This window comes from Pongo abelii, chromosome 19 (genome assembly GCF_028885655.2).
Source record: "Pongo abelii isolate AG06213 chromosome 19, NHGRI_mPonAbe1-v2.0_pri, whole genome shotgun sequence".
Classification (NCBI taxonomy): domain Eukaryota; kingdom Metazoa; phylum Chordata; class Mammalia; order Primates; family Hominidae; genus Pongo; species Pongo abelii.
The window spans coordinates 71,974,896-71,990,222 of NC_072004.2; the positions used below are offsets into that span (position 1 = coordinate 71,974,896).

Consider the following 15,327-nt stretch of genomic DNA (forward strand, 5'->3'; position numbering starts at 1 on the left):
CTGGAGAGGGTGGAATGGGAGGCTGTGGATCGAGAAGAGGCAGCAGCACATGGAGTCCAAGACCCGGGGGGGTCCCCAACTCAGCTCCCTCACCTCCTACCTGTTGGGTCGGGGATGAGCCATTCAGCCTGGAACACACTCGAATAAAGACTCCTCTCATCCTCTCACAAAGGAGCCTTTAGGATTATTTTTCCCAGTTAAAACCACTGTTAGGCCAGGCATGGTGGCCAATGCCTATAATCCCAGCACTTTGGGAGGCCAGGAGGGAGGATCACTTGAGGCCAGGTGATCCAAATACAATGCCTGGGCTGAGAACCACTGCTTCGAAGTCACAGGTGGGCATCAGAGGAGAAAAGGAGAGAGGAGGCTCAGGAGAGAAGCAGAAGCCAGAGTAAGGGTAGCCACTACTCTCTGTCCTTGACAGCCCAGCCTGGGCCCAGGGGTGGTGGGCAGCCTCTCCAGCCCAGTCTGCGAGCAGCTTGCAAGCTGCCCTCTTGGCCCTGCCATGTCACCACTCTCAGACAGCAGCTGAGGCCAGAACCCAAGAACTCACCTCCCCTTACCTAGCCCCCTACCCCAGGGGGGATCATGGATGCCCTCATTGAAGCAAACACCTTCCAGGTGTCACTGTTTGTCCCCAGAACCATCACATCCTCCAAAGCCCTGGTTGCCTGGGCCAGAATGATTGAGTCGTCATCAAGCTCTTCCTTTTCTGCCATCAATAACCAATTAGGAAGCCAAGGCACTGCCTCCCTGACAGCGGTTTGCAGCTCATCAATAGTGATCCGTTTCCCAAAGCCAGCCCTGGCAGGCAGGAGTGTGCCCGGGTCCACTGAAAAGCCTCTCCCTCCTCAGGGAACGGTCTCCTCCACAGAGGACCCTTGTTATTCTGTTACTCTTTTTTACTCTTTTTTTTTTTTGAGATGGAGTCTCACTCTGTCGCCAGGCTGGAGTGCAGTGGCACAATCTCAGCTCACTGCACCCTCTGCCTCCCAGGTTCAAGCAATTCTCCTGCCTCAGCCTCCCAAGTAGCTGGGACTACAGGCACACACCGCCATGCCTGGCTTTTTTTTTTTTTTTTTTTTTTGTATTTTAGGAGACAGGGTTTCACCATGTTGCCCAGGCTGGTCTCGAACTCCTGAGCTCAGGCAATCTGCCCACCTTGGCCTCCCAAAATGCTAGGATTACAGGTGTGAGCCACCACGCCCGGCCATCTGTTACTCTTTTATGCCCCTAGAATCTAAACTCCATCAAAGCAATGAAAGGGTCTGTCTTGTCATAGTCACCTCTTTTTTTTTTTTTTTTTTTTTGAGACAAAGTTTCTCTCTTGTTGCCCAGGTTGGAGTGCAATCGCACAATCTTAGCTCACTGCAACCTCTGCCTCCCATGTTCAAGCGATTCTTCCACCTCAGCCTCCCAAGTAGCTGGGATTACAGACATGCACCACCATGCCCGGCTAATTTTGTATTTTTTAGTAGAGACAGAGTTTCATCATGTTGGTCAGGCTGGTCTTGAACTCCTAACCTCAAGTGATCCGCCCACCTCGGCCTCCCAAAGTGCTGGGATTACAGGCGTGAGCCACTGCAACCAGCGCTGTCATATTCACCTCTTATCCCCAAGTAGCCTCAACTGTACCCTAGCTCACAGCAGGTGCTCAGTAATTGGAATGAATTTGGAATATTCGGATGGTCAAAATAACTCAAAGAACATCTCCCTTCATTGTATTTGAAAATTTACATGGAAATTCATGCTGGGCCAGTTTTTACTAAACAGAAACCTTCACAAGGCTGTGATCCCTTGTATCCATTTTTGATTGCTGCCATAATAAGTCACCACAATTTAGAAGCTTAAAACAACAGCAATTTATTCTCTCGCGGTTCTGTAGGTCAGAAGTCCTGGTACAGAGCGGCTCACGGGGTCCCCTGATTAGGATCTCCCAAGGCCACAATCAGGTCGGCAGGGCTGCATTTCTTTCCGGAGGCTCCAGGGATTAATCCACTTCCAAGCTCATCCAGGTTGTTGGCCAAATTTCATTCTTTGTAGTTGTGGGGCTGACGTTCCTCTTTCTTGGCTGTCGGTGGAGAACCTCTCAGCTCCTCAAGGTCACTGCTTTCCTCGTCCTGTTGCCCTCCTGCCATCTTCAGACCAGCAATTGCTTGTGGAGTCCTCATAACTCCAGCTCTCCAACCTGACCTTCAGCCACATCTCTTCTGCCTCTAGCTGAAGAAAGTTAAGGGCTATGTGATTACACTGGGCCCAGTCAGATAATCCAGCATAAGCTCCCTATTTTTTTTTTTCAGAGACAGGGGTCTCACTATGTTGCCCAGTCTGGTCTCAAACTCCTGGGCTTAAGTGATCGTCCTGCTTCAGCCTCCAGAGTAGCTGGGACTACAGTCATGCACCACTGCACTTGGCATAAGCTCTCTATTTTAAAGCCAGTAACCTTAATCACACCTGCAACGTCTCTTTTGTTATGTAATCACATATTCACAGGTTCCAAGGATTGGGGCAGGAACATCTTCGGGGACATGATTGTTCTGCCTGCCACATTCCTACTGGGAGGATAGAGACCTGAGTTTCAGACCCACCTCTCCTTTTTGGTGTGTGGACTCAGGATAGGGATTACTTCACCTGTCTAAGCCTTAGTTTCTACTTCTTTTTTTTTTTTTTTTTTTGAGACAGCGTCTCACTCTATCTCCCAAGTACAGTGGCACAATCACAGCTCACTGCAACCTCGCCTCCCCGGCTCAAGCAATCCTCCCACCTCAGCCTCCCAAATAGCTGGGACCACAGCCACGCACCACCACAACCAGCTAATTTTTGTATTTTTTGTAGAGATGGGATTTTGTCGTGTTGCCCAGGCTCAAGTAATCTGCCAGCCTTGGCCTCACTAGGTGCTGGGATTACAGGCGTGAGCCACCATACCCATCAGTTTCTTCTGAAGAATAGGTTCACACTAGCACTTAGGTCCTGGGATCATGGTGAAGAGTGACTGCATTCATTCATGCTAAGAGCTTATCAGTGCCTGGTACACGGCATTGTCATCGTTGTGATGACAGGGGCAGGGCCCACACACCTGCACCCTGGAGGGGGACGGAGATGGGTCCCAAGGTCTGGGATCTGGTCTTCAATTTGGTAGGCCCAGAAGTTGAATTTTTTGCTGACCCAGCTAGTCGGTGTTACAGCCATGATTCAAACCCTGGTCTCCCAGTTCCAAAACCCCCTGTACACCAGGAGGTCCAGCTTGCGTAGACTCTATCCCTGCTGCCTCTTTCAGTGGCAGTCGGGCTGATGTCCCTCTGAGTCACAGCTGGCAGGAGGGAAACCCTTGGATTCACAGAGTGATATGCTTAGGGAATTACCCTCCATTAAGCCTTGGGGGAGGAGAACTCCCCCAAGTGTATAAAGCGTGTGCACAGACCTTATCACCTCTTCCCTTCGCTGCAGCCCTATGAGGTATGAATAAATGACTCCTGTTTCCAAATGTGGTTAACTGAGACCCAGAGAGGATGGGGGAGAAGATGCAAAATGGATTAAATACCTGCGATATTCTCTTTTGTTTGTTTGTTTGAGACAGTCTCACTGTGTCACCCAGGCTGGAGTGCAATAGCACAATCTTGGCTCACTCCAACCTCTACCTCCTGGGTTCAAGCGATTCTCGTGCCTCAGCCTCCCGAGTAGCTGGGATTACAGGCAAGCACCACCACGCCCAGCTAATTTTTGTATTTTTAGTAGAAACGGGGTTTCACCATGTTGTTCAGGCTGGTCTCGAACTCCTGACCTCAGGCGATCTGCTTGCCTTGGCCTCCCAAAGTGCTGGGATCACAGGCATGAGCCACCACACCCGGCCAAATACCTGCAATGTTTTGAGCACCATGCAGGGCGCTTTATGTACATCACCTTCACGAGACCCTCCTCCCCAAGTTACTTTCCTCATTTCCTAGAGGAGAAAACAGCTCAGAGAGGGAGAGAAATATGCTCAAAGCTCAACAGCTGGAAAAAGACAGGACCAGGAAACCCTTCCTTTTCCATCAGACGAGGTCCCCTCATGAGAAGAACGTGCAGTCCATGACTGGGGAGCTCCTCAGGGTCAAGGATGCTCATCTCTGAATGCAACCCCTCCCCTGCAGACCTGGCAGGGTCTGCAAATAGTGACAAATAGTGACATTCTTTTTTTTTTTTTTTTTTTTGAGACAGAGTCTCGCTCTGTCGCCAGGCTGGAGTGCAATGGCATGATCTCAGCTCACTGCAACCTCTCTCTGTCTCCCAGGTTCAAGCGATTCTCCTGCCTCAGTCTCCCGAGTAGCTGGGATTACAGGCACCCGCCACCATGCCCAGCTAGTTTTTGTATTTTTAGTAGAGTCAAGGTTTCACCACGTTGGCCAGGATGGTCTCGATCTCTTGACTTCGTGATCCACCCGCCTCAGCCTCCCAAAGTGCTGGGATTACAGGAGTGAGCCACCGCGCCCGGCCAAATAGTGACATTCTAACCATTGCCTGTGGAATAGGAGACTTGCTTCCATTTGTTGAAATTGTCATCCCTCATGTAACCAGCCTTGAAGAATATTCAAGGGGGCATAACCCCCTCCATGGGCACAAACTGAGTCTTGGGCTCTGGTACAACCAGGATTCTACTGAAAACTTATAATTTCCCATTAGTGTTACCACAGCAACATGAATGTCTTCATTCATTCCCCTAGTGTATGAACAGAGCTACACCCACCCCACCTGTTCTCCCAAGCCCCCTCAAAGTCCTTTCATCTCTGAGATTCTGTGATTCAATTAATTATCACCAATGCCTGCACTGCTTTTTGTCATTTTCATTTATTCCATCTGCTGAGTCACCGTGTCCTGCTCTAGATTAGAGTGGTTATTCACAACAGTTATTCAGCCGTCGGTTGCCATGGACACCGCACAGCCTGCTTCCTTCATCACCCATTAATTCTCAACACGGCTGGCTGTGAGCGTGGGTACCACTGCCGTTACCCAATACCCAAGGGGAATTAAACTCTCCCAGAAAAGGAGGGGGCCCAATGACGCATGAACAGGAGCAAAATCTCTGCTCTCAACAGTGGAAAAATCAAAAACAGCCTACAGCTCATTACATCTGGTCAAACCATGTGGAGGCAGCAGTTTATCAAATAAGTCAACAAGGTACCATTTTGTTTTCTGGTCCATCTTTGGCAAATGCTTTAGTCTGTTTGCTAACCATTTGAAGGTATATTTTGATACTGAAAAGTTGTTGGCTGGGCGCGGTGGCTCACGTCTATAATCCCAGAACTTTGGGAGACCGAGCCAGGCCGATCATGAGGTCAGGAGTTCGAGACCAGCCCGCCCAACATGGTGAAACCCCATCTCTACTAAAAATACAAAAAATTAGCCAGGCGTGGGGGCGTGCGCCTGTAATCCCAGCTACTAGGGAGGTTGAGGCAGAAGAATCGCTTGAACCCGGGAGGCAGAGGTTCCAGTGAGCCAAGATCACACCACTGCACTCCAGCCTGGTGACAGAACTAGACTTTGTCTCAAAAAAAAAAAAAAAAGGTTGTTATGCAGATTACTAGCTCCCCTTGAAAGCAAAATGAAGGAGCCTTGAAATGCAGGACCCTCCAGGAATTAGTTCTGCATAGGGGGTTTGCAAGTGGTGGTGCATGGGCAGCTGACCTAGGAGACATGGGGCAGCTACAAGCCAAACCCAGCCCAGCACAGAGGGCCTAAGGAGAAGAAGGCACCGAGGGTGTTCCATGGTAGGGGGAGGGTGAAAGGACTTCAGAGGTGACCAGGATGTGCGCCATTAGAAGGAGAGAACAGGGCCATCAGCCCACAACCCATTATTCCTGGTAACACGTTATATTTGCAGAGTCCAGTGGAGGGGAATCAATACATCACCCCACATTCACACACTCACCAAACATCAGTGGATGGTGAAATCCACTTTCCCTGAATCTAAGCCCGTCGGGTTCACTCCCTCACCTACCACCACCCACAAAGGTCCCTATGTAGTTCTAGAGATGAGTGCCAGGCCTCTGACCCCCAGGATATGGTGGGGAGCATTGCTCCTGACCCAGGGAGCTTGGTTCCTGCCCCTCAGGTACAGCCTGGAGAGCTGCCGCCACCCTGCTCCAGCCCCTCACCATGAAGGTCAACTCCCCCATCCTTCCCCCATATCCTGGATGACTGACTGACACTAAATGACAGGGCGGGGCAGGGTGATGGGCTGTACCTGTGCCCCACCCCATTCCTCCCGCCTGGACTCATAAGGCAGGGTAGGGGCGGGGGGGGGGGCACAGTTGGGAGGGACCTTGAGGGCTTTATAAGGCAGGCCTGGAGCACCAAGCAGAGCAGAGACCTGAGAGGCACCAGGCCCAGCCGTCGCACCACACACCTCCCAGCTCTGCAGGTGAGAAAACCCAGGAGGAGAGGGGAGAGGCTGGGAAGTGGGTTGACAGGTCCTCTCCCTCATCAAGGTACCAGGCCACTGGCCAGAGTCTGGGGCTCACCCCTTGGGGTCTCCAGAGCTGGGACCCTTTCTTTATCCCAGGATGGAACTAGGTCTTGGCTCCTGTACCTACCCTGGTATTCCCAGCCTTGCCTTCCACCTGCCCTTCTGCCGCAGCTAGGGCCCTGCCCTTAGCCTCTCCCTTCACACTCTTCCCAGCCCTGGGAGGTGAGGACTGGGGTTCTTCTCCTTTCTCTCAGACAAGAAAACAGGCCCAGAAGCAAGATGTGACTTGCCCAAAGTCACAGGGATTATTAGGCAGGGCTGGGATAGGAATCCACAGCTCCTGGATCCCACTTCAAGCCCTTTCCTAGACCAGTGCCGTCCAAAAGAACATCCTATGATGCAGGAAATGGTCTTCATCTGCACTGTTCAATATGGTAGCCACTAGCCACGTGTGCGCTTGAAATGGGGTTAGTGTAAGGAAGTTTTTTTTGTTGTTGTTGTTTGTTTTTTTATATAGAGTCTTGCCATGTCACCCAGGCTGGAGTGCAGTGGCATGCAACCTCCGCCTCCCAGGTTCAAGCAATTCTCCTGCCTCAGCCTCCCGAGTAGCTGGGATTACAGGCGCCTGCCACAACACCCGGCTAATTTTTCATATTTTTGGTAGAGACAGAGTTTCACCATGCTGGCCAGGCTGGTCACAAACTCCTGACCTCAAGTGATCCAACCCCCTCAGCCTCTCAAAGTGCTGGGATTACAGGCGTGAGCCACTGCACCTGACCATAATTTTTTAATTTAATTAATTTAAATGTAAAGAGCCACATGTGGCTGGTGGCTACAGCACTGAACAACACATGTGGTTAGCATCTGACAGTACAGCTCCAGAACACTGATTTTTCAAACATTTCTTCAGCAGCAGAATTCTTTTCTTCCAAAGAAAACCTAACAGAAAACCTCATTATGAAAAATTTAATGGCCAGGCACCGTGGCTCATGCCTGTGATCACAACACTTTGGGAGGCTGAGGCAAGCAGATTGCTTGAGCTCAGGAGTTCCAGACCAGCCTGGGCAACATAGTGGGACCTCATCTCTACTAAAAATAAAAACAAAAAAATTAGTTGGGCATAGTAGTGCACACTTGTAGTCCCAACTACTCAGGAGGCTGAGGTGGGAGGATCTCTTGAGCCCAAGAGGTCGAGGCTGCAGTGAGCCAGGATCATGCCAGCCACTGCATTCCAGCCTGGGAGACAGAGCAAGATTCTGTCTCACAAAAAGAAAAGAAAAAAAGAAAAACTTAAAAGCAGTGCAATATTTTATTAATACCAATGTATTCTGACAAGAGAAAATTTTTATCATTTTCTTATGATAAAGCCAATCAGAATAGTGAAACCAAAAGAATACAAAAATAGTGAGTCCAGGGAACAGATGACCATTTGAATTTTATGTTTGTTTGAGATTCCAGTTTAGTTCTGTATTATGTTTTCCCCAAACTTGATTCACCCTGATACATAATTGCTAATGGTGACAGCTTAATTTTTTCTTAACTGCTTCATTATAATCACAGGATATTCTTCAGTTAAGCAAAAATGATGGGAGAACCTTTGCTCTCAGGGCTGCACAAAAATCAGTGTGAACTGGCCAAGCGTTGAATGTGCTACAGTCTCCAAAGTGATAACATGCGGTCTGTAACACAGTTGGATGTCTGTGTTCCTTTGGTATTACTATTTAAAAGTTTCACTTTTTGTTTCTATTTTTTTAAGACAGGGTCTCACTCTGTCACCCAGGCTGGAGTACAATGGTGCAATCTCGGCTCACTGCAACCTCCACCTCCCCGGCTCAAGCGATCCTCCCACCTCAGCCTCCCAAGTAGCTGGGAATACAGGTGCATGCCACCATGCCTGGCTAATTTTTGTATTTTTTGTAGAGATGGGGTTTCGGTATGTTGCCCAGGCTGGTCTCAAACTTGTGGGCTCAAGGGATCCATCCTCCTCAGCCTCCCAAAGTGCTGGGATTACCACGCCTGGCCTAAAAAGTTCACTTTAAATAACAAGTCTTGGGCTGAGCACAGTGGCTCACATCTGTAATTGCAGCACTTTGGGAGGCTGAGGCGGGAGGATTGCTTGAGCCCAAGAGTTCAAGACTAGCTTGGGCAACATGGTGAAACCCTGTTTCTACAAAAAATACAAAAAAAATTAGCTGGACATGGTGGTGCAAGCCTGTAGTCCCAGCTCTTCTGGAGGCTGAGGTGGGAGGATCACCTGAGCCCAGGAGGTAGAGGCTGCAGTGAGCAGTGATTGCACTACTGCACTGCAGCCTGGGTGACAGAGTGAGACCCTGTCTCAATAAATAAATAAATTACATGACTTAAACAGCTACAGAGCCACTAACGTGGCCTCAAATTCTGCAGAACAGAACGTAGAGAAACCATTGCCCTGGGATTTGACTTTCTCCAAGAGAAGCAGTGGCTGTAATCGGGGTAGGTACAGAGAAAAAACACAAGACTTCGGGGCTGGTGTGGAACTGGCAGAAACTGGAGAACTGAACTGAAGAAATAGTCCACAACTCCACACAGAACTGCAGACTCACCCGGGCGCGGTGGCTCACGCCTGTAATCCCAGCATTTGGGAGGCCGAGGCGGGTGGATCACCTGAGGTCAGGAGTTCGAGACCAGCCTGGCCAACATGGTGAAACCCCATCTCTACTAAATTACAAAAATTAGCCAGGCATGGTGGCATGTGCCTATAGTCCCAGATATTCTGGAGGCTGAGGCAGGAGAATCACTTGAACCCGGGAGGCAGAGGTTATAGTGAGCCGAGATCCCGCCACTGCACTCCAGCCTGGGCAACAAGAGTGAAACTCTGTCTCAAAAAAAAAAAGAATTGCAGACTCATCAGCAGGTAGAGGCCTGGAGCCACATGGTTCAGTCCCCTGCTTCTGGACCTGTGTGGGGACAGCCTCACCTTTAAGCTAGTCCCTTCTCCCCTTTGCAGACGAGATGCAGCGACTGTGTGTGTATGCGCTGATCTTTGCACTGGCTCTGGCCGCCTTCTCTGAAGCTTCTTGGAAGCCCCGCTCCCAGCAGCCAGATGCACCCTTAGGTACAGGGGCCAACAAGGATCTGGAGCTACCCTGGCTGAACCAGCAGGGCCCAGCCTCTCACCACCGAAGGCAGCTGGGACCCCAGGGTCCCCCACACCTCGTGGCAGGTAGGAGCTGCTGACTGCCCTGCTTGCCCCACTCGGCCAGGTTTGGCCAAGGTCTCCCCAGACTGGCCCTGACTTCGGTTCCTGGAAGGTAGGCATCCTTCCCCCATTCTTGCCTCTCTCACCTCCTCAGACCCGTCCAAGAAGCAGGGACCATGGCTGGAGGAAGAAGAAGAAGCCTATGGATGGATGGACTTCGGCCGCCGCAGTGCTGAGGATGAGAACCAACAACCCTAGAACCAAGCTTCAGAGCCCAGCCACCTCCCACCCCACCCCAGCCCTGTCCCCTGAAAAACTAATCAAAAATAAACTAGTTTCCAGTGGAGTAATGGACTGTGTCAGTGTTGTAGGGCAGAGAGGGGGACTCATCTGGGGGTGAAGTTGTGGCAGGGAGAAGAGCTGAGTGCCTCTTAGGGGCAGGGACCCTGGCTGATTCTTCTTGGGTCCCCCAGAGCCCCACATTGAACGAGAATCCACAGGTATGGGCAGGATAATAGATGGTAGGGTTCATAGCCAGAGTAACCTTTTTTTAATTTTTATTTTATTTCATTTTTGAGATGGAGTTTCGCTCTTGTCTCCCAGGCTGGAGTGCAATAATGAGACCTCGGCTCACTGCAACCTCTGCCTCCGGGTTCAAGCGATTCTCCTGCCTCAGCCTCCCAAGTAGCTGGGATTACAGGTGCCCGCCGCCACACCTGGCTAATTTTTTTGCATTTTTAGTGGGGACGGGATTTCACCATGTTGGCCAGGCTGGTCTTGAACTCCTGACCTCAGGTGATCCACCCGCCTCGGCCTCCCAAAGTGCTGGGATTCAGGCATGAGCCACCGTGCCCAGCCTCAGAGTAAGCTTTTTAAAAGATAAACCTGTCACTCTCGGTTTTAACCTTGCAATGTTTCCCAATGCACTTAGAATACAACCTGAACTCCCTGCCACAGCCCTGAAAGCTAGCCCCGAGGTTCTCCTCCCACTGCGCCAAGTGGCTTCCTTCTGTTTGTCCTCTCGGTCCTTTCCCTTACACAGACGTGCCATGTTCTCTCTTGCTCAGAGCCTCCAACCTTGCCATTCCCTGTGCCTGCAACGCTCTTCCCCAGGCACGAATATGTGGCCTCCCCTTTCCTCCTTAGCTCTTGGGTGAAATGCCTCTTCCTGAGAGACCTACCCTTTCTGCTCCTCACCCTTCACATATAGACCCGGTTATTCTCTACCACAGGGTCAAATAAAAGAGAAAAAATCAAGCTTTTTAAAGAATGAATGCTAGTTGTATTCAGAAGTCTTACTGAGGACTATAGATTGAGGCCTCCAGCCCCGGAGCAGGCTCTGGCACAATGTTTCAGCCCACTGCTTATATACAGCTGGGGGCTGAAGGTGGAGGTTCCGTATGTGCAAAATCCCATCAGACTTGCTCAGAATTACATGACAGCAGAATCACAGCAAGGTTTGGGTCCTAGATCACAGAGTCATTATCACTAACCTCGTCAGATGCCATCTTGGAAATGTTCTGTGTCGGAAAAGCCAGGGACTAGGATCGTTTCTCTTTTAAGAAACGTGAAGACTCAAGCCGGGCGCAGTGGCTCACGTCTGTAATCACGTCTGTTTGGGAGGCCGAGGAGGGTGGATCACTTTAGGTCAGGTGTTCGAGACCAGCCTGGCCAACAAGGTGAAACCCCTTCTCTACTAAAAATAGCCAGGCATGTGCCTGTAGTCCCAGCTACTCGGGAGACTGAGGCAGGAGAATTGCTTGAACCCGGGAGGCAGAGGTTGCAGTGAGCTGAGATCGCGCCACGGCACTCCAGCCTGGGCAACAAGAGCAAGACCCTCTCTCAAACAAAAAAAAAAAGAAGAGGAAAAGAAATGTAGTGACTCAGCCAAGAGACATGGGGGGCCTCAGGCTCTCTACTGTGCTGCCTTCAAAGCATCTTTCCGGAGGGCTGCACGTCTGTCTGTAGTCACAGAGTCAGGGGCTTTGTGAAACTGTGCCGACAAGCAGAAAGGAGCGAACACGGCTTCTTAATGTTTGTTGCTTTGTCTCACAATAGCAGAATATTTTCTTTAGAACACATTTCACAATCTGTGGTTGTTTTGTTTGCCAGTGTATTGTCTGCCTCTCTGGCAAAACAGGAAACTGGGAGCGTGACAAGTCCCTCCTCCCTTCTGTATCCCCGGTGGCAAGAATAGGAGGAACCCAATAAATATTTGTAAATAATTGCTCATGAGTGGCTGGTGCAGGCATTGCTGGTGTCTCACCCCATTCCTTCATTGTTCTTGTGCCTGTTGACACCATTACCTTGAGCTACTCTCCATCTGAGGGCTGTAGGGGAGGGAAAGAGTTTTCTCTACCCATCTTAGGTCCATGGCTGGGGCTCTGTAATAAAAGACAGATTACAAGAGAAAAGCAAACAAGTTTATTAACATGTGTATCACACATTTAACACACAGAGTACCCAGAGATGAGTAACTCAGAGAGGTAGCTTAGAATTCAGGCTCACACTGTCTACGGCCATACCACCCTGAACGTGCCCAATCTCATCTGATCTTAGAAACTAAGCACAGTGGGGCCTGGTTAGTACGCGGATGGGAGAATTCAGGCTCACAGAGCATCTTCAACAAAGAATAATACATTTGTAGGCAAGATAAAGGACAGCAATTTTTAGACTTCCAAGGGTGGCTAACTGTGTGTGGGAAACAGCTTCCTGCCCGTGGGAGCTGAGCCCTGTCCCCTCTCAGGGCTGGGTCTGGTAGCCAGTTGGCCTCCCCCGGCTTCTCCTGCCCCCTGAGCTGCCATGTGACCCACATCCGGCAGTCACAGTTCTTGTGCCAGTTGCAGAACAAGGGCTGGGGTTCCTACTGCCTGTCCCAGAAGAGGGCTGAAGTCCAGGCCCCCAAGCTCCAGCCTAGGTTGGACTTCCAAGGGTGGCTAACTGTGCATGGGAAAGCAGCTATATGGAAAACGAATGGTAGATAAAGGCTAGTGAGTCAAGTTGGTTATGTAGATTGCACTGGTGCCACTCCAGGCTGAAAGGGGTCTAAAGTTGTCTCTGACTTGTTCCAGACATTATGGAAGGAAAACATCCTATGTAAATGAAATTGTCATTCTGTGTCCTCCCACCACAGCAGAAGATGTGTCCTTCCGTTGAGTGAGGGTAACCTTACATCCACCAAGGATACTGTGAGAAAGTCTATGAGGAGCAAGCTTCAGTCCCACGGTTTCAGACTATTTATTCTCTGAACACAAGAGTATTGGTTAATTATGTTCTCAGCTCTCCTTGCTGTTGTAAGTGTGCACTCGTTGCAAGTAACTTATTTTTTTTATTTGAATGTATTTTATTTTTTGAGACACAGTCTTGCTCTGTCACCCAGGCTGGAGTGCAGTAGTGCCATCTCAGCTCACTGCAACCTCCACCTCCCAGGTTCAAGCGATTCTCCTGCCTCAGCCTCCCAAGTAGCTGGGATTATAGATGGGCACCACCATGCCAGGCTAATTTTTGTAATTTTTAGTAGAGGTGGGGTTTCACCATGTTGGCCAGGCTGGTCTTGAACTCCTGACCCCGTGATCCACCCCCCCCTTCAGCCTCCCAAAGTGCTGGGATTCTAGGTGTGAGCAGCTGCACTTAGCCTGAATGTATTTTAAAGCAGTAGATAGAATAACAAAGGAATATGAAAACCATGGATTGAATGGACCATTTTATGTATTCAGAGAGAGGAGCCACCATCATTGCCAGAAATACCATGTAAAAATTGGCAATTTGGCCAGCCGCGGTGGCTCACGTCTGTAATCCCAGCACTTTGGGAAGCCGAGGCAGGCAGATCACCTGAGGTCAGGAGTTCGAGACCAGCCTGACCAATATGGTGAAACCCTGTCTCTACTAAAAATACAAAAATTAGCTGGGCATGGTGTTATGCACCTGTAATCCCAGCTACTCAGGAGGCTGAGACAGGAGAATTGCTTGAGCCCAGGAGGCAGAGGTTGCAGTGAGCTGAGATCATGCCATTGCACTCCAGCCTGGGAGACAGGACGAGACTCTGTCTCAAAAAAAAAAGGCAATTTGGAGATTGCAGTATTTAGTAAATAAATAAACGATCAACATTGTGCAACCACTACCAAAAAGTGTATTGTAATGCATCAAAAATCAACATTTTATTCACTGAGTATCAATAAAATAAGTCCAAATTATGGAAACCAAAAAAATAATAAAAAATAAAGTTGTCTCCAGATATTTAACTTTTTTTTTTTTTGAGAGGGAGTTTCACTCTGTTGCCCAGGCTGGAGTGCAGTGGCACGATCTTGGCTCACTAAAAGCTCTGCCTCCCGGGTTCACGCCATTCTCCTGCCTCAGCCTCCCAAGTAGCTGGGATTACAGGCGCCTACCACCACGCCTGGCTAATTTTTTGTATTTTTAGTAGAGGCAGGATTTCACCATGTTAGCCAGGATGGTCTCGATCTCCTGACCTCGTGATCGACCCGCCTTGGCCTCCCAAAGTGCTGGGATTACAGGCGTGAGCCACCGCGCCCAGCTTTTTTTTTTTTTTTTTTTTTTTTGACACAGTTTCGCTCTTGTTGCCCAGGTTGGAGTGCAATGGGGCAATCTCGGCTCACTGCAACCTCCGCCTCCCAGGTTCAAGCGATTCTTTTGCCTCAGCCTCCCAAGTAGCTGGGATTACAGGCATGTGCCACCACACCCAGCTAATTTTGTATTTTTAGTAGAGACAGGATTTCTCCATGTTGCTCAGTCTGGTCTCGAACCCCCGACCTCAGGTGATCCGCCCACCTCGGCCTCCCAAAGTGTTAGGATTACAGGCATGAGCCACTGTGCCCAGCCCAGAGATTTAACTTTTATCATTCCTGGTAGATGGACACAGTTGAAAATGTATGTCCTGTTTTTATGCAAATAGGAGGGCAGGGAGCTTTTCTTGTATCTGCTTCTTCTCAATTGCCTTCAGCTCAAAATAGTCCTTATGCCAAAATGGCGTATTTGGAGGTAACACATTCTAGTTTCCTTCAGGGCCAAGTGCAGGGCAGTTAAATGCCTCCAGAAGCATCTCTCAGACAGTGTCAGATGACAGTTAGAGGATAAATACCCCAGCTCCCCCACCCAAGGGGTGGGATAACTCTGAGATATATTCTTTTTTTTTCTTCCTTGAGATGGAGTTTCACTCTTATTGCCCAGGCTGGGGTGCAATGGTGCAATCTCGACTCACCGCAACCTCCACCTCCTGGGTTCAAGCAATTCTCCTGCCTCAGCCTCTCGAGTAGCTGGGATTACAGGCATGTGTGCCACCACACCTGGCTAATTTTGTATCTTTAGTAGAGACAGGGTTTCTCCATTGGTCAGGCTGGTCTCGAACTCCTGACCTCAGGTGATCCACCCACCTCGCCCTCCCAATGTGCTGGGATTACAGGTGTGAGCCACCACGCCCAGGCTACTCTGAGATATATTCTACTGTCCCCCAGAATTCCCAGCAGGACTGAGACCCGGTTAGCCACAGCAATAACTTTCTCAATGATATTCTTTTGGCGGGGGGCCACAAAGTGTGTTTTATTTTTACTATTCATATAAATAATTTTCTACAATATCCTGGAGCAAACCAGAGAACTTGGCAGTCCCATTTGCGGGTCCCCTCAAAGATCCACAGGCCAGTGGCATCGGTGTGAGGTGCCCAGGTTCACAGAGCAGCTTGTGGCTTGCA

At 49.7% G+C, this 15,327-nt stretch overlaps 1 protein-coding gene across 1 annotated transcript; it reads left to right on the plus strand.

Moving 5' to 3' along the window:
• The first annotated feature begins 4,834 nt into the window (after positions 1-4,834).
• Positions 4,835-9,966, plus strand: GAST (gastrin). The gene is made up of 3 exons (XM_054546405.1): positions 4,835-5,154; positions 9,429-9,644; positions 9,775-9,966. Exons 1-3 carry the CDS (start codon positions 5,034-5,036, stop codon positions 9,876-9,878), a joined length of 441 nt encoding a protein of 146 aa, XP_054402380.1. The 5' UTR covers positions 4,835-5,033; the 3' UTR covers positions 9,879-9,966.
• Positions 9,967-15,327: the final 5,361 nt, after the last annotated feature.

Bases quoted from the DNA above. Each gene is read 5' to 3' on its own strand.
- GAST (XM_054546405.1), top strand. From the start codon at position 5,034: ATGACGCATGAACAGGAGCAAAATCTCTGCTCTCAACAGTGGAAAAAT. The intron at 5,155-9,428 runs GTACCATTTTGT...TCCCCTTTGCAG, and splicing joins TTATCAAATAAGTCAACAAG to ACGAGATGCAGCGACTGTGT. The intron at 9,645-9,774 runs GTAGGAGCTGCT...TCACCTCCTCAG, and splicing joins TCCCCCACACCTCGTGGCAG to ACCCGTCCAAGAAGCAGGGA.